At 37.8% G+C, this 23100-nt stretch overlaps 2 protein-coding genes and 1 pseudogene across 2 annotated transcripts; 1 reads left to right on the top strand and 2 right to left on the bottom strand.

Annotated features, from left to right (window-relative positions):
- Window positions 1–1364: 1364 nt before the first annotated feature.
- Window positions 1365–8153, top strand: LOC149009983 (Amidase family protein). The gene is made up of 13 exons (XM_089163161.1): window positions 1365–2038; window positions 2494–2567; window positions 2671–2785; window positions 2926–3150; window positions 3255–3337; window positions 3428–3528; window positions 3681–3804; window positions 3891–4045; window positions 4936–5072; window positions 5154–5324; window positions 5472–5696; window positions 6273–6506; window positions 6741–8153. Exons 1-13 carry the CDS (start codon window positions 1895–1897, stop codon window positions 6879–6881), a joined length of 1929 nt encoding a protein of 642 aa, XP_089019287.1. The 5' UTR covers window positions 1365–1894; the 3' UTR covers window positions 6882–8153.
- Window positions 8154–10657: 2504 nt separating this feature from the next.
- Window positions 10658–11557, bottom strand: LOC149009982 (AT-hook motif nuclear-localized protein 28 pseudogene; annotated as a pseudogene).
- Window positions 11558–13829: 2272 nt separating this feature from the next.
- Window positions 13830–22585, bottom strand: LOC149009981 (cytoplasmic dynein 2 light intermediate chain). Its single transcript, XM_089163049.1, has 4 exons — window positions 22131–22585; window positions 18945–19133; window positions 15851–15997; window positions 13830–14731 (listed from the first exon to the last, which is right to left on the bottom strand). Exons 1-3 carry the CDS (start codon window positions 22377–22379, stop codon window positions 15917–15919), a joined length of 519 nt encoding a protein of 172 aa, XP_089019175.1. The 5' UTR covers window positions 22380–22585; the 3' UTR covers window positions 13830–14731; window positions 15851–15916.
- Window positions 22586–23100: the final 515 nt, after the last annotated feature.

Genomic DNA, 23100 nt, shown 5'->3' with positions numbered 1-23100 from the left:
CCCCCCCCCCCCCCCTTGGGGGGCCCGCGCTATCCCCCCTGAGGTTCCAAAAACTCTTCAAACCTACTATGCTGCCTCCTCCAGCGTGCTTCCAACATCCAACCAATCTTCCCTCCGGAAGAAAGTATTCTCATCATTTCCATTAATGATTCTACTACATTTGCAGCCCTTGGGCTGCTCCTTGCACTGCTCTCCAGGGCGAGTCGTGGAGTCCCACAATTCTTTCCGTGGACATTCTTGGCTTTAGCACCCCAAAGAGAATTAAAATTGAAGTTACATTTTCATTTGAAATGTGGAAATTATTCTATGTGGAAAAGTAATACTTTAGCAACCAAATACCCAAATAACTTTACGTGGAAAAATAAATTTTACTTCGCATAAAAAATTGTGTTTCTGTTACAACCAAATGAACTCTTAATAAGCAATCAATATTGAACACTACCTTTATCTAAAAAGGGGGAGGGGGGATTCAAGACCCCAATGAATGGTATGGAATTCTGTTCATATTTATAAAGATTTGACCATTCTTCTCAATAGCTAGATGGAAATCATTCATTACCCCAATTTAACTTGCTCTAAGTATCCCATTTGCAATGCCTTTCTTCTCCTTATTATCTTGCAACAAAATCATTTATGTTTCAAATGAAGATGAACTTAGTCTTGAGCCTCTTATCAGTAATTGATGGGGGTAAGGTTACATAGGAAGACTATCTTCTCGGACTTTCTCAGTTTGAAAGTTTTTATCACCGGATTTGCCCTTTTAGATTTAGCTTGCTAGGTTTAGGATTTAACACAAAGTGATTGTTTAATTTGATATACTAAATTTATTGTTTCTAGTGGATATACAAATTTTGAAATGCTTTTCCCAAATTCATCATGGAAAGAACAGTATATGTACTATAGAGAAGGGTTATTCGAAAAGTCTTTCACTCTACGTGGCATTCACAGAGAAGTGTCCTTTAAAGCCATCAATCCTACGAAAAGCGCAATCGAGAAAGTATTATGCCGAAAAGTGATAGATGTAACAAACAAACCAGATTTGAGCCAAGTAAACTTAGTTGAGCAGTTCACTCTGATTTTAATGGTTTGAACCACAATGTATAAATCAACGTGTGTCAATATATTTTTATTCCAAAAAGGATCCACCAGTTAGGCGAATCAAGGTTTAATATCCGTATCGAGTATCGTATCGGTAATGTGATTTTAAGAGACGTATAGTCTTGTATCGAGTATTGTATCGATCTAACTAATGTATTTTTTTTAGTTAATAACTAATGTATTTTAGTGTAATTCAATGGAGAGACGTATTGGTTAGTATCGTATGTATCCTGGGATATTTTAAACCTTGAAGCAAATTTGGAGGTCAACACTAGACGATCCTGTCGAGTTTGGATGAATCTCCTGATTGCCAATCGAAGGGGATCCAAATCTTCTCCACCCAATCGAAGACCATTTGGAAAACTGATCGTCGAAGCTTGGAATCGGATCCCCGGACTTCTTGCAAGAAGCAATACGGAGAAGGTGAAGGTGAAGGTGAAGTCGAAGTCAAACCAAGTTGCTTCTGATCCATATTTTGGATATTTTCCTTTCTAGCTGCTTCAATGAAAAATTTTCCTCTGAGGTACGCTAGTGGACTCAAGAAGAAGATGAAGACCGATGGTTTGTGCAGACAAAAGGCAATGAATGCTTCTCAGTGACGACGACGGAGCGAAAGGCCAACATTGGGAGCCGGGTTTCCTCTTGTGTGTAGCCGGTCATGGTCTGCTATTGCTAGATTAGCCTTGTCCATTTAGTTAAAACCAAGGTATTCATCTTTTATATTGGAAGTGGTAGCTGCTGTGGCGGTTTGAGTAGTTCGTCATTGACGGTGAAACGCGCCGAACCTACAGTAGGCATGTCTCGCGACGCGTGGTCTGCCTGGAGACGTGTAGCTTTCTTCGTCTTAGCATGCTCTGTTGTTTCTTTGGGGTCTCTCACAGTATTGCAGCAAATTACGAATGCTAACTATCATCTTTCCTCTGAGGAAACGCAGAAAATGGTATCCTCTCTCTCTTGTTTGCCTTTTTGTGTTTCAGTTTCTGTTTTGAGACAGTGAGGTTAGGTTTAATTTGATTTGACAAAAATGGCACAAGAAGCACCTTTAAGGTTTCAAACCCTCTTCCTTAAGATGTCCAGGAGATTTAAAACCAAGAAAAAGGGGCGTGAATATCTGGGCTCATTTCTGGAGATAAGACTTTGCAATTTCTCAGTTTTTAAGGTGGTGGGTCATTGTATGGTTGTTAACAAAAACTTACCCGACATGGTTCTGCTGGTTCCCTACTTATGAATATGTTAACAAGACCTACTGTGGCTGGCCCTTTATGAACACATAGAGATAATTTTTTGGAATCCACTAGATTATAATGAGAAATAATGAATAGACATCCAAAATTGTTATCTTTATGGCAATGTTTACACACCCTTGACACAACATATGTACTGGAAAACAAACAGGTGAGTCCTTACAAGGAAACATGGAAACTATTTTGTGGCAGAATTTGGGTCCAATCCCGTACTCTTTTGTCCAGGTAACAATGTGTACCTAAAGATAGAGACTTTCGAACATTTCAATTTCATATCTGGTTTTTCCGTTGTATAAATGTGTTTCCATGTTCTTTATGCTCAGGACAGGGGGCAATGTCGTTCTCAGAATAATACTTCATGTACTGTAAAAATTAGCAAAGATGCCAAGCTTCTTAAAGAATCATTGAAGTTCTTTGATGCCAATTTCTTCAATGATTCCAAGGTAATTTGATGAAATTTGTAGAGAATATAATTGATACATTGATTTTTTGCCACTGTGGTTACTGAATATGTTAGCATTCCTCGAACGAGATCTTAAACTGTTACTTGCCATTTGTATTTTTCTCCTCCCCTCCTTCATAGGCAGAGGAGATGGCTGAGGGTGCAACAGAGTTGAATATCCCCATCTTCAGAGCCAACCGGAAGTTGGTCGCTTCTGTCAATGGTGGGTTGCATGATCCATCTGTCTTGGTCTTCAATCCTGAATGGGGTGGTCACGAAACACTTGGTCAATGCAAACCATTCGGTTATCCTTCAGTTCCTGGTGTTAAAAGACCTGATGATAAGGAAGATATAGCTTTCATGAGTGTAGGTCTTTTGTTCTCTTCAATTACTTAATCACTTCAAGTAGAAAATAATGGTCTGTAGTTCTTACTTTCTATCCTGATGTATGAGAAAGGATTGTGTTTCAGGTCCTTGAGCTGGGACAACTTATTAAGACGAAGCAAATAACATCGCAGGAACTTACTGGGATCTTCCTACAGAGATTAAAGAGGTACCGTCCAAGTTGTTGCATTAGATTGTTTACTCTCTCTTTCCTGCACAATCAGGTTTCTGTTGATAATGCATTGAGTGATTCCTTTAGGTATAATTCAGTTCTTGAAGCTGTGGTTACTTATACAGAAGATTTAGCATACAAACAAGCAAAAGAGGCTGATGATCTACTTGAACAGGGAAAATATTTAGGTATCTCAGTTAGTTTTCAGTTTCCTGTCTTTTCATCAATATATTGAATAATATTGTGAGTCCTTGTTTCATTTTCCTCTGAATGTATATGCGAATGATATGAGAGAGCCTGTCCATTAATTCACTCAGTTTTGAGTTTCGATGTTGTATAGGTCCTCTCCATGGAATTCCGTATGGTCTGAAAGACATAATATCGGTGCCTGGATATAGGACCACATGGGGTTCAACAACATTTCAACATCAAAGTCTCAACATGGAAGCAGGGGTATATAAGAAGTATGGTTCTGAAAAATCTTGATACTCTGGTCAAGAAAATTGTTACTCTAGACTCGGTGACTCTTGACTTTTTTCTCCCCATGCAGGCTAAGATCTGCAGGAGCAGTTCTAGTTGCAAAGCTTGTTACTGGTTCACTAGCATATGATGACATATGGTTTGGGGGAAGGACACGAAACCCATGGAATATTGAAGAGTTCACCACTGGTTCATCAGCTGGGCCTGCTGCCAGTACCTCAGCAGGTTTTTCAGTTAGCTGCTCAGTTTGATATTGTTTCTTTTTCTTTGCGGATAAATTTTACCCATGTTACCTGGTTCTGCTATCTATGTTGCCTTCACTGCTAGTCAGTTCTCAAGATTTTTCTTTTTTTGGTGTACAGCATAAGCTCGTGATTTCTCTCATAAGCTGGAGTTCATATTACTGTCGTTGATGATTATATGTATTTGCAAATTGATTGTGTATTAGGTTCAAGTGTTACAGTACATTCTTAGATTCAAGAGCACCAAGCAATCCATATAGGCTGTGGTCCCTTTTTTAGATTGTCTCCATCATCTGGCCAACAACTTACAGAGATCAGACAAAATTGCCCCCACATTTTTGGGTTTGAGAGACCCCAAGAACTCCTGTCCATGTGGGCTATCCAAGTGATGGTTGGCCTGATGGCCCTGTGAGCTTATCTGTTGATTGACCTAATGGACCAGACCTGTTTTATATGGTAGGTAGAGCATTGCCTGCCAAAGAATCTGTCTGTATTACGTTCTTAAACCAAATTAAATGGGGGTACCATAGTGTTAAATGTTTTAGACTCTACATTTCTAGTACTAATTACTTGTTGATAGGCTCACAAGATTCCTTATCGTAATTACCCTGTTTATGCTCCTACTTTCTCTTCAAAACACATGCTTGCACACAGAGAAAAGGACTGAGAGACAAAATGCGGTGTAAGAAACTCTTTTTTGAGCATAGATGGTTGGTCACATGGAAATTAATTTGTCTGGTTATTTCCAGGATATCAAATAGTTCTATTTGAAACTTTGGATCTGTCTATAAGAACTGGATAGGAAGTTTTTGTTTTTTGTACTTGACTTCAACTATTGTTTAACATCTAAAGAGTTCTTTAATTTTGTTGCAGGTCTTGTTCCTTTTGCAATTGGTTCAGAAACAGCTGGCTCTATTACATATCCTGCTGCACGTTGTGGTGTAACAGCATTACGCCCAACTTTTGGAATCATTGCCCGAACTGGTGTTATGAGCATCTCAGAAAGCTTGGTAGCTCTACAATATTCTTTATTGTACATTCCCTAATTTGGTTTACATGAAAATGCTTGTGGAATCTCTTCTGTTTTACAGGATAAGCTTGGTCCATTCTGTAGAAGTGCCATGGATTGTGCAGTTATTCTGGATACCATTCGTGGCAAGGATCCGGCTGACATCTCCTCTAGAGACGTATCTCTCAGGGATCCCTTTTCCATTGACATCACTAATCTCACTGTCGGATATTTGGAAGATGCTGAGATGGAGGTCTGCTTTCTGGTGTTGAACTTTTCTAAATTTATTTCTTCAGGGACTTGCTTTCTGCTGTCTCAGAAGAGTTGGAAATGCAGGTTTTAAGGCAATGTCCTACCGCTTACTGTAGTGTTGAAACTCTTCTTTTGTTACTTCAACCAGGTTGTCAATGTTCTTGCCTCAAAGGGTGTTAAAATGGTTCCCTTTAAACTGAATTACACAGTCGAATCTGTTCAAGGCATCCTGAATTTCACAATGGATGTTGATATGTTAGCACACTTTGACAATTGGCAACGATCTGGACAGGACGATGTTTATGAAGCTCAAGACCAGTGGCCGGTAGAACTACGTCGTGCTCGCTTGGTACCAGCAGTAGATTACTTGCAGGTATGTCACACACATACATCTAATGACCTCTAGGTAGAGATGGGTGAAGGGAAAGGAATGTATCGAACTGGTTATATTAATTTAGGTAGGCTTTCTCTTTAAGAAAATTTCATTATAAAAGTGCAAGGAAAAACAACAGCTCAAAGAATTTGGAAGCAAATCATACACGGCCAACTGGCCAAATAACTTGGAACTACGTAAGCTACCTTTGCACTGAACAAATTTTTTTTGTGCGGATTTGATGGCTAATGTCATGCGTATCTTGAATTCTTATCTCCATTTTGAAGGTTGTCCAAATTCAGGTGCATGTAACCCGACCATCAGCCAAATAAAATACAACAGGCCTATTGATGTAATGAGAGTCATCCATTTTAGGTGTCAATATGATATTTTAAATAATATATATTTCCTGTATAACCTATACAGGATGGTAGTCTGATAGATATGGACTAGTACACACTGATGCAGGTAAGATAAACTTCCTTTAAACCTACGAAACATAAATGGTGAGTGAGATATGAAACTGAAAGCCTTTGAAACTTGTTTTTGCCTATGTTTAATTCTGTATGTCCACAGGCGCAAAGAGCACGAGGAAAACTGATACGGGAAATTCGAGAGAGCTTCACTGTTGATGCATTCGTTGCAAATGCAACTGACTGGGAGAGAGTTTCAATGGGAAATCTTGTGGGTATGCCTGTCATTGTTGTTCCAACAGGACTAAAGAGTATTGTGAACCCACCTCCAGGTGGTACTCGACGTAGAACTACCATCACTACAGGGATATATGCTCCTCCCAATCAGGACCACATTGTAAGTTACCACTGCCCTTCTGTTTTTCTTTTTTGTTTTTTTCTTCTCACAAAAGGGTTTTCAGAAACATGCTTCCTAAATCGTGATTGCTGATCTCCTTAAAGTTGTATATAGTATTGCTCTTTGGAGAATGTATTCCTCCTGGGAAGCTGAAAGTGTTTGGCAGAGCATGTTATTCTTCCTAGTTCAGTTTGTTGTGCCTTTTTTGGAGTTATTTTGTCTCCATTTGTGCAGGCTCTAGCATTGGCGATGGCTTATCAATCTGTCACTGATCACCATAAAAAGCGCCCACCAATTGATGATCTTGGACCAAATGATTTGATTGTAGATCCTCCTACAGTTATCTACCCTCCTCGTGTCTTTGGTCATGATTAAGAGACTCTACCTATAGCCTTCATCATGCACTACAATTCAGACATGCACTTCCCCTCTCGCTTGCTTTCATTGGACCATCGTTTTGAACAATCAAAGATAGTTTTCTGGAGTGTAGGTTCTTTTAGCCTTTTCCTATCAGATATCATATAGATTCAAGCTTAGAACACATGTTCAAAGAGAAACAGTGAGCCTCAGCGGCAATAATGGTGAGGCATTGATCTAACAGATGCCATGGAAGAGGGTAACCGTAGACATAGGCTGTTTCTCTATGCCAACTATACTCTACGGTTGCTTGTTCAAGCAACAAATTGGAAGAGTCATGTATATCAAAATCTCCTAAATTTTTGAAATTGATAATTGAGATGATGGATGATTGCCTCTATTAAGATCATGTCTCCACATCTTACTGGAAGCCTGGGATGGAAGTCTCTTTCTCAATGTGGGAAGATTGTCAATCGGTACTCAATCTCTCAGTGTACATCCGCGTTTTTGGTTACAAAGGAATAAAACATCTCCCGAAGACATTGTTAGAGTCCGATCAAGGAGGTGATTTGATTCTTTCATGCAATTTTCTGACTATGTTTCAGGTACCACATCCTGATTTACAAGGTGATGTTCTGAATAATCCTAAATATGTTCCATGCCTACTCTATATTTACTAGCGTGAATGTTTATTCGAGGTACTGAATTCTCTCATGAAAGGACTCTTTGGTTTGTTCAAAAAAGTAAGGACTCTTTGCACCGGTGGAGTCACGATTTCACATTAGAGGGAGGGGTAAGTATTGACATTTCACACTAGAAAATGATGGCCCTAGCCTTGAGAGCTACAACCATGACTTTTTGGTGTTGTCTTTTTTTTTTAAGAGAAGAAATTTCTACCAAAAGATCAAGTGATTCTTGATACCACATTATTTTGAATTCACGGAAAAACTTCATAGATCATTAAGATATTTGCTCTCTTTACCACTTTACTTTTTAGGAGTATCTCATCATCATTTCCAAATTATTTTATGACAGATGATAAAGCCAATAGTGAAACCAAAGTACATAAGAATTATACGAGTTGAAAAGAACACAACACAATGTCACCTCACTTATAATATGGGTCATGCTTTAGTGCTGCATTGTGCTGCCTATGGTCGAGATTTTAACTTTTGTGAAATGAATAGTTGAGATTTTAATATCAACTATAAACTGCAGGTGTTGCGCATTAATTATACAACACCCAAGTGAATACCACTTAATCATTCTCATTCTCTTTGAAGACAATGTAAATCTTTAAGGCATCTATACATATTTCCCTTCTTTTTTTTTTTTTTTTTTTTCCTTTGACAAAAAAATGTTGATGGCATTCTGCCATTACCTTCTCACATATAGTGATTTGTTTGACTTTGTAGTTTTTTTCTTTTTTGGTAAATAACAATCTTATTCAAGGGGGTGGGGTGGGGGTGAACATAATACCACTAACCACTCAGTGGAAATCAGTCATTCTTTCGGACCCGAAACCGAAAGGGCCTTCCTGGCTAAGAGATCTGTTATTACATTAGAACTCCTAGGAATAAAGGTAGGAATACAATATGACTTCGTAGTTAGCAGTACGCTGCCAGCATACAATATGACTCAACTGCAATCCATGATTCGGTAAGATTTAAATATTATTTCTTTTGGGTAGAAGTGTAGAATCAGGAGATACAAATTTAGAATGGGAAATCCATAAGAAAGACGCGAAGCTTTACCATTTAAAGCAAAAGAAACACACAATTCACATGAAAGACAAATGCCTGAGACTGAGTCACCGTGTCACTTACCATAATCCCATTATATCTTCTCATCATGGAGTACTTCATCACCCGGGTGGATTCATATATTCTCCAGTGTGCATCGGGACGGTTGGGCGTGTCCTTAAAACGAGTGCCAGAGAATGTCGTGAAACTGAAGGAAAAACACAAACAAGAACTTCATCTATTTTGTCGTGCAGGATTGGTAGAGTGGGAAGATTTATATTTGTCAGTAGAAAGACCTTATGAATGACAGTATTTTCTGAAATATATTCGCTGGTGCGCAAATCGGCCGAATGAACCTAAAAAAACACGTCATTTGTTTTGTTTCTATGCGTATAAAGAAAGGATGATGATCCAATTCCAACCCATCCAAGGAGAGGAGACGAGGCTCACGCTTTAAAAACAAAGACTAGAGTGTTGCCTTGAGAAAGAGAGACAGGAGACGAGATTTGAAAAGTGGAAACCGGTCGATTTCGTCAAAGCCCGAAATGTGTACCTTTTCAGAACTCAGAAGTCACACAGATCACGCGGTACGTGTGCCCCGTCTCTGCGCCCAACTAGTCATTTCAACACTCTTACCGGCTGTCTCCGAGTCCCAGTATTCCTTTCCTTTGACAGATTTTTCATAAAAAGTGCCTCTTCTTTTTCTACACTGTTGTAACATAAATGGTTTTTCTTACCAAAAAAAAAACACATACACATAAATGGTTTGATGGGTTATCTCACACGTTACAAAGTGCCATTGGTTTTTTTTTTTTTTTTCTAAATATCTACACGGTCTATTTATAAAAAAATCTAAAATCTTAATCTTCATATATCTAGTAATGTATAAGTAATTGATTCAAAAATTCTAATTGAAAGATACACTCAAATTAAAATCAGACTCAAAAAATACAAGATATATTCAAATCCAACATTTTATCCTTTGGTCCTATTTCTACAACTTTTTAGTCGTTGCATGTAGTGCAAAAAAAAAATAATAATAATCAAACTAACCATCAAAGGATAACTTAGTTTATCAACTGCATCTCTTATTGAAGAGTCACTATTAGTGTCTTCCAGGGTGCATGTAATAGTTCACATCCCTCGTAATAAAAAACTACGGATTGTCAAAAAAATATATATAATAATAAAAAAAAATTTACCAATTCCCCCACCAAAAAAAAAAAAGAGAAAATATTAATCAAGCTACCAGACAAACGAATAAACCACACAGTCCAATAGTAGTACTATGTTCAAAAGAACACCAGAAGATTGGAGTTTATAGCGGACTGTAGCACTACGTGAGAAGAAGGAATAGATGTACACTTCATGCCCCTTTTTTTAAGAACATCAGAGCTTGTAATTTTAGATATCTAAGTTGGTGGATGGAATCATGAACTGATTAGGTAATGAAAGCAGCATATCCCAATATTCAGAATCTATAAAAAGACAGAAAACCCAGGAAGCAGCAATCTCATGCTACATTTTACTACAAAACCATGCATGCAGGATTCTCCTCAGAAATCAAACACACACTAATTCATCTATACCAACAAACCAGTCAATTCTTCACTAATATTAGTTTCCATGGCCATCTCTTTTTCAATGAGAACTGATGGACTAAAAAGAAAGAGAAACAGAAGGACACATGGTTTTTCACCCACTACCTTTCAAATCAGATTGCATTGGAGGCTGGAGAATCAGCACTTCCTTGGAGCTTTTACAGCTTCTAAGGTTCCTGACACAAACAGCATCCGATGCAGCATCACCACATTAGTCGCAGAGCATCAGTAGAAGCAGAACCAACGCGTACCAAGCCGCTTCATTTGGTCGGGAACGAAATGGGAAGCAGTAGAAAAAAACAGGGAGAGCAATGAAACAAGTTCTATTGATTAATCAGGAAAACTAGAAAATAGAAATTAACCCAGAAAATCTAAAACCAAACAGGAACAGAGCTATCAAATGATCGAATCCTCATGGCCAGTTTAAGAAAAAGGGAACCCAGAAAAAATTTCAGTAAGGAGGGTTACGAGAGGTGGAGGGCCACGAACGAGCATCAGGAGATATCTGGGAATTCAAATGGATTGGACTTTGAACGCTGTAAACATTCACAGACATGCAGGCATCAGTTGCAGAAACAGAGCCGACGACAGTGCCAGTTCCGCTGCCTACAACAACGACATCAGGAGGTTCTGCATTGTGTATCTCGTCGTTCTCTTGAACACCCAAAGGAAGCATATGAAAAGAAGGATTAACAAAGGTACCCACGACCAAAACAACAGTACTCGCAGCAATGAGTGACCCAGAAACCATTCCCCCAAATACTTGACCTTGAGTCCCTGAAATAGAGATCGAAATGTAGGGTTCAATCACTGAAAATGACGAAGTCAAAGCAGAGGAATCCAGAAATGTGGCGGAGAAAGAAACAATTTGGTAATTTCCATTGAGCACGAGAGTGGACGCAGACGCATGAGCCACTGGTAAATGAAGCTTGACGTTGGTGACAGTTCCAGAACCGCTTAGAACACAGAGACCCACATGGTGACGGCGCGCGTACTGGGAAACCACCTTCACAACGTCGCTGCCGGCGGATATTTCAAGAACGACGGCTCTCATGGCACCGTTGCCGTCTCTGGTAACCACGATTGGTGGTTTGGGCTTGTTCTTTGACCCCGGTGGTCTGCCTCTAGGCTTCCGAACCATATCTCCGGTTGATCCACCAGCGATTCCCTGGTTACTGACACTGCCGTTGTGGTTAACCGGTGGAGTCACGCCGCTGCTGCTTCCATCACCGGCGAAGAAGAGAGCTCCGGTTCTGGTAGGGCTTTGAACATCATTTTCTTCTTCGCCGGAGTTATAGCCTTGAGCCTCTCCAGTTTGTGCTGGGGAAAGACCTCCACTGTATTCCTCCATTTCTGGTTCTTCAAAGCTCTCTGGCTTTTGGGATTGAGAAAGAAAATCTCAGATGGGTTTTAGCTTCTTAAATCGAGGAAACAAGTATGAGATGGTTCTCGACTTTATTAGATATGTTCTCTCTCACATGCAGACATGAAAGAAAGAAAGAAAGAAGGAAACGCTCCCTCTCTCTCTCTCTCGGTGGCTTAGCTGGTTTTCTTTTTCTGAACCGGGTTTGGGTTCATTCAATTGACATTTGATCGCACCAGACAGTGGGTTCTTGTTTGGGCCCCACCGCCTCGCTTCTATCACATCTCAACTCTCAAGCTCACTCCTCCTCTAGGTGTATGTTCTGGTTTGGGCCAAGTGGGTGTCTTTGGGGGATAAAGAGATTGGCTATTGACCACTAGTGAAAATGATACATATCGGTGTGGTATCGGTCTTAGATTGACTATCAGAACTATTTCACCATTGTTGTATTAGAATAATATCGGTATTGATAACAAATGAAACGGATACATATTGTTCAATAAGGACATAAGATCATATTGATACCTCGAACACCATCGTTTGAAAAGATTCAAAATCTGAATACATAGTAAAATTTTATTTCTTGTCTGTCATTATAAATGCAAGTTACTTAGACCTATTAATAAATAAAAAATCGCGTACTTTGATGTCCATATTAAACACATACTAAATGTGTTCGTTTTTGTTTGTGATGCGTCAACAAATTAATTAATCAAGGAGTTCCTGCAAAACAATGTCACATGTGGGCCGACTCAGCTCACGGGAAGTCACCCTCTGAAGGTTAAGTCAATAAGTGACTCACCACAGAGCTCCAGCAAATTGTAGAGTTTAATTGAAAAATGAGAGTGGAGGGAAACGATTCAGTTACTTTCTCCTCACATTATGTTTTGGTTTATATAGGGTTTATCTCATATTTTCGATTGTTGGATCAATTCATTAATATTGCTTGTGGTTGTCCGATTGTAGGGTTTTTCTCCCTCTATTTGGATTAGTTATGGTTTCACTATAAGGCACCATTGCCAATCCTGAGCTTGACAGGATCACATTTCTTCCATAACTGTCAAATTCCTTCATGCTTAAGACAACTATTGGTTATCCTCCGGAACTAGTCCTAATCGGGGCAGTTGAATCGACCACAGTTTGACCCATGTGATTCTTATTATTTACTTATCAGTTTGAAATTTAAAAAACAATATGCATCTTTCATAGGCATTGCTAAGATAGATTCATTAGGCAGTAGCGTTATTAGTTCAAAATCTTTTTTTTGGCCAACATTTTAATTCAAATTGAGTTGACTATAATCAGTCAATGCCAATTTCCGTGAATCATGAATAAACTTTTCCATTAATAGTGACTATAATTGTAATAATATCATTTTAATTATCATTTAAGAAATGAGATAAAAAGAAGAAAAAAATGAATTAATGTTTATTGGTAAAGTATGAATTAATGTTGGATATTATGAAAAATATATATACAATAGATAATAGATATTGAGAATATTACAACATTCCTTGTCACCTTTTTAAAAATTTGTACCTGCATGTTGGACATAATAGTCCTCTTGATCATTATATAGGTGGTGAACATCTTATGTATAATGTGTATCCAAAGAATACCGAATATCTAATGAAACCGAATATATCTTGATACCCAAGTTTTGAAGTAGATACTACATTGAACATTCTATAAATATCACATTAATGAATGGAAATGTAAATGTTGTTTCAAAAGAGTGCTAAAGTTACGAGAAGCCACCTCTAATAATTAAGTCAATAAAGACGAGGAATCTAGGGCCCTTCTCCTTAGGAATAAATGCCCAAGAAAACAAAGAGAAGAATGTCTTTTGGAGTAATTGTAGGAGAATAGTGGCCAGAGATTCAAAAAGTCTTACCCTTCATTCAGGCATAGTGATGATATATAACGGTCCATACCTTAGGTGATAGTGGACACTCCACAACCCTACGGTGTCCATGTACTCGAATGAAGGGTGGAGATGGCTTCTCGAGAAAACTTGATAAGCGAGCTAACCGCTTGATTTGCTAGACAACTAGAGATCTCATTGCTGAATCAAGTGGTCAGCATCAAACTGTCCTCTATGTGATAGCAATCCCCAATTGGAGAGACAAAATTGGATGATGATGTACTCAAGGATGGCTTTAAATAAATGAGAAGCTTCTTCACCAGCAAAGAACATTTAAAGATTTTCAGTACATTCAATGTTGAAATTAATGTTGTGATTGATGTCTATCTAAAGATGCGCCCAATCTCCTATTGACGTTACTTTTGCTGAAAAGTCGCAAGATGACAGCTAGGTATCAACACAATGTCCACTTCTCAACTTCTCACCAGACATTCTCCCAAAAAGTGCCTAATCTAAGAAATGTCAGGTGAACCATTTCAAACTAGATTTGTGCCATCGGTTTGATTCGAATGGTTTGCTCCAGTTTAGTGGCTTGAACCATAATGAATATAACAATAAAAATGATCTTCTAGCAAAAAATCTTTGTAGCTCGGACTCAGGTACTTTGTTTACAGCCATGAACTAAATTACCTTCACCAAAGGAGGAGAAAAAAAACCTCAATAATACCAAAAACATAACCATCTAGCAATCAATTTTAGACTTCTAGTTATCTTTTTCTTCAACACTAACCATAGGTTCTTGGAACCCCATACCATTCAATCCTCAGTTCTAGCACTCGATGGGAAGCAAATCACTTGTAGAGCCTCTGGGCTACTTTCCACGATGGTTCATGTAACCTCGTCAATAGTGTAGATTTAATTGCACAGCTATTGCAACTCAGCTTTATAACCTAGAGGAAATCAAGAAAGATCCACTTCTATAACTTCCTTCTGTTTATGAGAAGAACAAAAATTTCAAAACATGAACACTTTCCTTAGAACTCTTGGTCTAGGAACCCAGCACCTTCCTCATCCATTGGCCAGATGGAGTGCCTCGCAACCTGCTATATATTCAAGGTTCACCCTAGAATCCAAATAAAACCCCTTCCACAATTAAAAAGAAGTCTTTAAGTGTAAGATATGTTCTACAAGTTGAGCTTAGTCTTGAATTTTGGATTCATGAAAAAATGTAGTCCATATTGGACCTGCATGATGCATTCCTTAAGCACTTCACTCGCATGATCGACGTCCTCCGCAAACTGTCATGGGAAGATTTGCAATCAGTGACTGTAAGCAAGAGATACAGAGAATGAATGCAGTGAGATTTGACTCCTATTCTACTGTAAAAAGAACAGCTACACAACCAAATGAGTGAAAGAAAAACTTTGTAAAACAATAAAAACAAAAATTTGCAGCAAAGAACAATAACAAACTTATTGTGTGATATGAGAAATTGGTGTTTACAATGAACACGATTGTTGTGTAAGGATTATGCAAAATAAAGACCTATCGACTGAAAAGAAGCAAACAGATACAACAGTCAAATAAGGCATTAAGACTACGAAAGCAGCATAATGAAGTGGGTGCTGCTGAGGTGCTCTACTGTCTGCTACCTTCTCCTTTCTTCAATTTCTTACCCTCATTCCACTGATCCATTATGTAAGGGGACTCATATTCTGCCCCTGATCTTTAGGGAGAATCAAAACAGATCTATCTGCCACATATCAGTTGCACAAGTCCTGATTTATGCAAAAGCAGTTTCTGGCTTGCTACGTTCTCCTTTCTTCAATTTCTTACCCTCATTCCACTGATCCATTATGTAAGGGGACTCTTATTCTGCCCCTGATCTTTAGGGAGAATCAAAACAGATCTATTGCCACATATCAGTTGCACAAGTCCTGATTTATGCAAAAGCAGTTTCTGGCTTGCTACGTTCTCCTTTCTTCAATTTCTTACCCTCATTCCACTGATCCATTATATAAGGGGACTCTTATTCTGCCCCTGATCTTTAGGGAGAATCAAAACAGATCTATTTGCCACATATCAGTTGCACAAGTCCAGATTTATGCAAAAGCAGTTTCTGGCTTGCATAACATCAAAGGCAAAAAGAAAAAAAGGATTTTGAGTTGCTGCATGCTGCATCACAAAAAATCCAGTGAACACAATCCAGATCCATCATAGAGGCAGAAGCATTTAGACTACGTGCACTTGTTACCAACATTCCTTACTCGGCAGCAAAACAATAGTAACTTCTAAGGAATGCAAAGATACAAATAAAAAGCTCAAATTGAAGCTTGTCCCAAACTGAGTTGAAGAGGTTCTATCTAGAATTGGTCAGTGAGACAAAATGGTAGAGTTATAGAAATGTCATCAGATACCTTAAAAATATTTGAGTCTCAGCATTCATATAATAGTGCCATCTTGTAAGATGATCAGACTTAGGATCACTTTGCACTCCTCACAGTTTCTTCAACCCTGGTAAGTGCATCTGTTAACACATCAATAGTCCAGTCTTTAACATCATCCTGCATATCACAAATTGAGAAATATTCAGTACTGACTTTCAAAATTAAATTTGGTCATAGAAAAAATAGAAATGTTGAAACTTTTAAAATTGATTAATTAAAAGCTGATGCAGAATGTGTGCATTTTATTCCTAAATGCATCCATAATTTCTAGTATTGGCATTAAATGTGTGTAGTTTCACTCCTTGAATTTGTAGAAACAGAGAGCTAATGTGTCAAATACCTTATAATAGAGTTCAATGTTTGAAGTTCATCCAAAATATACCAAAAAAAATGAAAAAATAAAAATCAACATGATTGGTTTTATATATTCCCTTGGTCATAAACCCAGATATAACCAAGTATATATCTTCTCCACTACAAGTCTTTTAGTCAGTAATTTATATGCAACTTCTCAGAAAGCAACCACAAGTAAAAGTGGAGCAAAGAAGGAACAGACCAGGACAGAGAAATTGCTGGGGTAATATTCATGTTCCTTTTTCCCTAGTTAAGCTCCAACATCCCTAAAGAAAAGCTCATAACATGTAACAAAGAAAGTCAAGTATGTGTAGAACTACAGGAAATAAGTCATAGAATCTTATGATCTTAAAATTTATCTTATATATAGATACAGTATGGAACTGTTAATGTCCAGAACCAAATACAATTTAAATTCAGCTGGTTCTATTATAACTGCTCAGATTCAAACAGAAATGCTACATCCAAATCATTATATTTCAGCTCTAATGGATATAATGTGTAACTAGTAATCTTCCATCCCTGTGGCTGGACTAGTAGTGCCATTAAAAGCAACATTTGGCTTCTTATCACCATGTGACCATGACTGTCAACAGATATGCCAATGGAAGGGCATTGATGCAGTAAAATCCACATCCATTCCCTAAAGCCATAAAAGGACCTTGGCAATATTATGCCCCGTTTTACTCTGTTATTTATTTCCCTTTCTGTTTCTTCTCTTACTTTTTTGCCTTCTTTTGGGGTCCACAATTGGGCCTTTCAACGTTTTTTCTTTTTCTCATCAAGGGGAGCACATTTCAAAAAATAAATTAGGCAGTTAACATCAAAAGTTGTTACTGTGACGGCAGCAAAACACATAAGGAAAGAACTTGTTGGCTAGGGTTCAATTCTTGTCTAATTGCAGACAGCAGACATGTTTATAAATAAACGTCAATTCTAAAGATAATTTACAAAGATACCCTAAGTACATGTGAGCATCCAATACACTCACACAACTAAGGAATCAACACTGATGGAATACCAGAAATACTTTCACTTACAACCCCCTCAAGTTTCAGCGTATACATTACACATGCCCAGCTAGGAACGACCAACTCAAGGCGACGAAACAAAGCCTTAATGAACCTATCAACAACTAACTTTCAGAAGCAACATATAAAGTAGAAATTAGCAGCTGGAACACAGCATTACAGGCCATCTGATAATCAAAAAACACATCTATAGGTTTTGAACCTGAACACCCAAGTTCCCGAAGAAGTGATCTCAACCACATAACCTCAGCCACAGTATGGGCATAACTCTATGCTCAGCCTCAAAACTAGTCCTCACTAACATAGTTCATTTTTTCACTTCTCCAACTGACAAGGTTACCACCAACAAATGTTTAATAACCTATGGCAAACCTCCTATAATGTCATCACTTAGTATCTGTCATAGTATCCAATCCTTAAGGCACCTTGAAGTCAATAAAAACAAACCATTCCTGGAGCACCCTAAAGGGACCTGAAAACCCAGGAGGCAACCTCACAGTGACCCCTTCTTAGCCGATTCCATAAAAAAGTCAGGATACCAAGAACAAAAGAAATGTTTGACCGGGTAATGTTATGTTTTGACCTGAATTATTGTACCCGATTTGAAAGATGGACCCGCATCGACATACTCTGGTGGGCAACCCGAATGACCCGTTTACCTGATTGGAGTCTATATATATGTATTTTATGTTTGCCTACCATACTATTGAGAGATTTGGGGTTTTCGATTAGGGTTTTGAGTGAGAGTTCTTGTAAAGCCGTTCTTGGGTGATTGGTTGTGAGATCTCCTTATATTATTCTTCTACATAGTGGAAAAATTCTTCTTCTTCGCCCGTGGATGTAGCATACCACGTTGGTGTGTGAACCACGTTAAATCTCTGTGCATTTTCGTTTTTGTTTCTTGCTATTTCGTGGTGTTTGTTTTAACAGGTAACAATCAGACGTATGAGTTTGCCAAAATGTCCTTTGTACTGATGCTCATTTGCAAGCTCTTAACCATCCCTTTGCCAAACTTTGACAGTGGGTTCATAGGATGATCAACTAGCTTGGAGTCTTGGGTACAAGCACACCAACCTCCGATGGAAGATCCAAAACATGCATCCTCTAAATGAGGGTAATAATCATAGCCAGTGAAACTTTTTTAAATATTTGATTTAAGGGGAGGTTTTTCGTCTCAAAATCTAAATCTAAATAATATTAATTACTCTTGCGGGCATTTCTCGAAAGGATACAATTGCTTGGAATTTGACCAATTGAGATATCCGGAAACAAGATTTTATTATTTCTTCATTCGAGAAAGAGATCTTATTCTATCCAAGAAACTACCTAAGGGCACCTATGTCTTTCATATATAGAATACTAAATATAAGAATGTCATGAATGTACATTAACAAGTAATCAAAAAAATCAAGTTGCAGTCAACAACAAATCAAAAAAATGAACGACTAGAATAGATGACACTGGTTATAGAAACAGAGTTGAATTCATCAAACTAGACTTCAAGAGACTATCTGAAATTAAAATGCCACCCTTTCCATAACATTAAAAATAGTGGCACCACTTTGATAGAACGCATATTATTGTTTGATGTCTCACCTCTTGAACCTTTCCTAAATTATTATTCAATCATATGTAGTAATAAATAGCAAAAGAATAGTAACACTGAAGTGTTGCCTCACCATATGTAATGGTTCATCAGTTCTGATGCGTGCATTAGGGCGTGCAAGCTTCGATTCAAAAGGAGTCCTTGGCCTCACTTCTTGGATTTCATCCCATTCTTCACGAGTTAGCATTCTAACTGTCCCTTGACCTGGTGGAGCCTTCTGTATTTTGCGCTCAATCCTTTCTTGGGATTTCGATTCATCAACCTGGAATATTTATGGCAAAAACTTAGCAAGCCGAAAAAATAACACTAGAGAATTGTAAATATTCCTATTATTATTATTATTATTATTTTGGCAAAATAACTTCCTTTAAACTTGAACCTGCATCTTCCCATCCCAAGAAGCAATAGTCCCCATGCATGCCATAGATGCTAGCATGCTAATTTAGGAAAACCACAAGGCAATCCTAAATTTGATGCAAAGACTTTATGTCACAATTAAAAATAATGGTAAACTAACAGACACAAAGGAAAAGAAATACAGGTACTCCAAAAAACCTAGATGAAAGAAAAGTTATCAATTATATATTCATAAAGGTCGGAGGAAATAGTGATCAAGCCCTATATTTGACCAATAGGATTCTAAATTGATGAATATAAGGCAAATATTATAGTCACAAAGTTTAATATTTTGCGGAAATCAGAAGACAGTTATTTTGACACAGAGATGGATGATGTGTCCACTCCAACATTTTGATAGAGGGCATGGTCTAGATACCCATGCGTCAAATTTAATCAAATACTCCCTTTTGTAGAGGCATGCATCTTGTGCATCACCAACTGTACCAGTAATTTTAACCACTACTGTGCAATCTCCCAACTCTGAGCAAGAACAGGGAATTTAGATAGGAAAGAAAATTCAATGAAACATCTTCAATCTGACTTGCGACTTCCAGAAATGTCACAAAAATTGTGCGGGTTTCCACAAGCCTAAGGAACGAGGTTTCAGAGACTTAGACTAGAACTGCAAAAAGGCTTACCCACTGCATGGGGATCCTGGCAATGCAAGATATGAGGAGGGTCATATAATTAGGTAACCTTACCCTTGCACAGTTATGTGAAAATTACCAGAATCAGAGAAAACTTTATAACTTGAGATCAATAAACCTATGTGGCTTGGATTCTGTTAAAAGGGAAGCTTCACAATTAAGAACAACTCCTCAGAAAAATGGAATTGTTCGATCTCAAGAACCAGCAGTGATAAAATATTAGAAACCTAGATCCTAAAAACTAGGGACTCAGACATCTGAGAAAATAATGAACTAATAGAGTTTAGATTTTCAACAATAGTTTCCAGGTTATCAAATAGGATATCAAAAAATAAGTATATCTGATAGATAGACTATGAGTTGTCAAAGTATCTTGTCCATGGTAGGAGAACTCACGAGAAATCTTGCTTTTCCCATTTAGTGAGACAGAGATGTGCAAGGCAAGACGATATGCTTAGCACATATACTCTTGAGTTTCAACTTTCGATCAAGTTGTAACTTTGATAATTGCGTTATCATTTGAGCTTTGTAAATTAACTATGAAAATGAGTAATAGATTAGACTTATTTGAATTTTGAACTTTGAGCATTAATGAATGAGTATATGATGTGTACAATATGCCATTTTAGGCTTTACTTCAGCAAAAGCAGCTTCCGACTAAGATTTTGAAGTGAGAATTACAGTTATACTATCTTTTTCATAAATCTGAGGTCACTGATGTACAGGCTAGATAGCATGAATCAGCCTCAAATGCTTGGAGCCTCAAGCTGGTGGAAATTTTTTTCGCCAACTTGGTTTTTTGAGTTGCTGAGATGGGCCTCGAGATCAAAATCTTGAATCATGATCTTACCTAAGTATTGGTGGTGAAGAAAGAGTGATGAGGAAGAAAATGTTGTACCAAGCATCCCACTTCCCAACAATATAACATACATCTCAAAAAATAAAGAAAATGGCCCAACCAAAATCTCATTACTCAAACTTTACCCCGTTTACAAGCATTTTAAACAAAGCTCCAAAACAGAAAAAATAAAAAATTGAAACACTAAAAAGGAAAGACCTAAACTGGTCCCAAGCCAGAAAAGTAACATAAACTGACCAAAAACATGGTCAGACAGAATCCTTCCAGCCTAACTGAAACACCAAATAACAACTAAGATAAGGAAATGAAGATAATTAATTTCATTGGCATAAATTCTACCCTTACTATAGGACTGTTAAAGTGGTTCATTACAATAAAAATAAAAATAAAAAACAGACGCTGTGGCTGGCACGGAAGTCTACTCACTTGCTGAACCGTCACAGGTTCAAGTCATTGAAACAGCCTCTCTGGAAACAGGGGTAAGGCTGCATAAACTTAACCTTGCCTAAACAGAACCTGCTAATCTAGAAGCATCATGCAACGGGTATGGGTATGGCCTTTTATTGCATATAGAAAAGAAAATTTGGAAGAAAGGCTAGCCCAACTTAAACATAATTCGAACACAAAAAGAATTTCTATTAAAATAATCCATATTATCCTAATTATATTAACCTCATCACTTGCGCCAAAATAAAAATGCATACATGGTGCAACAGCTACTACCATTAAAGGGTGCAAGGAGGATAGAAACATATGCAGCCTAACCCCGTTTCAAGAAAAGCTGTTTCCAAGCATTGAACCTGTGAGGTGTAACCAAGCATTCAGCAAGTGAGCACTTGGCCAAGACCACCAGATCTCAAAATAGTAACCTTACCTTTGAACAGAGGCTTGCCATCTTCAACCCTCAATTTAAAAACCATAGAAATATGCAACCACAAATAAACAGCAAATAATTTTTCTGTAATTGTATCCATCTAACAGCTCAGGCTGGCTTTGCAAGATCCTGTTGTCATCTAACAGATAATTGAATAAGCTCTTATGATCCCATAACCATACAACTGACACCAAAAGTTAAAACCCATATAATGAAGAAACTAATCACATACAGGCCGAATTTGAATCATGGACAACTCAGAAAGAGTAATACTCCCCAACCCCACCCAAACAAAAAACCTCAGTGCAGGAGGCTCCCTCCACAGAGGTGTCTGGGGAGAAGGATGTTCTGAAAATTTTACATTGTGAAAAATAAAATCTAGGCATTAGAAACAAAGCTAGGAATCAGAGAAACCATAAATGTAATTCAAATACAGTATCGAGAATTAGCTTTTAAATTTGAAGGGGTCAATTTAATTACCATCATGAGAACCTTGACAAACAGTGCGCAAGCCACAGCAGTCAGAACCATTGGCATGGTCATCGTGTCGAGAAAAGCCTTCGATTCGGGGGTTTCAACGAAAAATTCGTCCTTCTTAGGTTCCTTTCCCTTCTTCCTCAACTTCTCTTTTTCTGCTATTTTTTTCTTTAGCGTTTCACTTGGGCTATTCATAGCCCACGTTGAGAAAGGTCTCCGGGGTTTGAACAGCATACTTCTGATCCCGTTCATCCCGAAAGCTAGAAGAGAGGCTGTCAAACTGAAAACCACAACTTTGATGATCAATCAATAACTACAAAGGGCTTCTCATGAATTCTTCAAAAATTCTAGGCAACTTGGCTGAGATCGGTCGTGAACTCCATTGAATTTCTTAGAAGCATATCGTCAAAGTCATGAGCTCTAAAATCTAAATAAAACTTGTAGCTAGTTTCGCTGGAATTTTATCGTTCAAGTGCAAAATCAGTAGTATTTCGCGATGAACCCTTGTGAGAATGACACGTAGCAAATCCATGTGAGCCGTTGGATTTTTATTTTTATTTTTTTTTCCTTTTGATCATGATTATGAAACCATTCCAATCCAACCCTACCAAGAACAAAAATGAAATTTGTATTCATCGGAATTTTAGATCCCATCCAAATGAAAAATATGAAATCGAGAAGAAGTGAAAAATTACAACAACTTCCGATTCATCTCTTTTAGACTCGATGCACAACCCAAGTAGAAAACCTGATTAAGTCGATAAAATTTGTTAGAAATCTTACTTACATGTCTCTCAAGAAAAGAAGCATTTAACCGTGTTGTCTTGTCTCTTAATATGATGGAGAGGAAGACTGGGAAGAACTCATCAGCCATCTTGCAAATTGCAACTCAAAAATTTTATAAAGATTATTGTAATTTTTTTTATCTCTCAACCAACCCTTTTTTGACCATTTTTTATTTTGAGAGAATAAA

Source organism: Hakea prostrata, chromosome 7 (assembly GCF_041222555.1).
Source record: "Hakea prostrata isolate BN-2017 chromosome 7, UWA_Hpros_2, whole genome shotgun sequence".
NCBI lineage: Eukaryota > Viridiplantae > Streptophyta > Magnoliopsida > Proteales > Proteaceae > Hakea > Hakea prostrata.
Note: the sequence above shows the minus strand (reverse complement) of the source record. Positions and strands in the feature narration are given on the sequence as shown.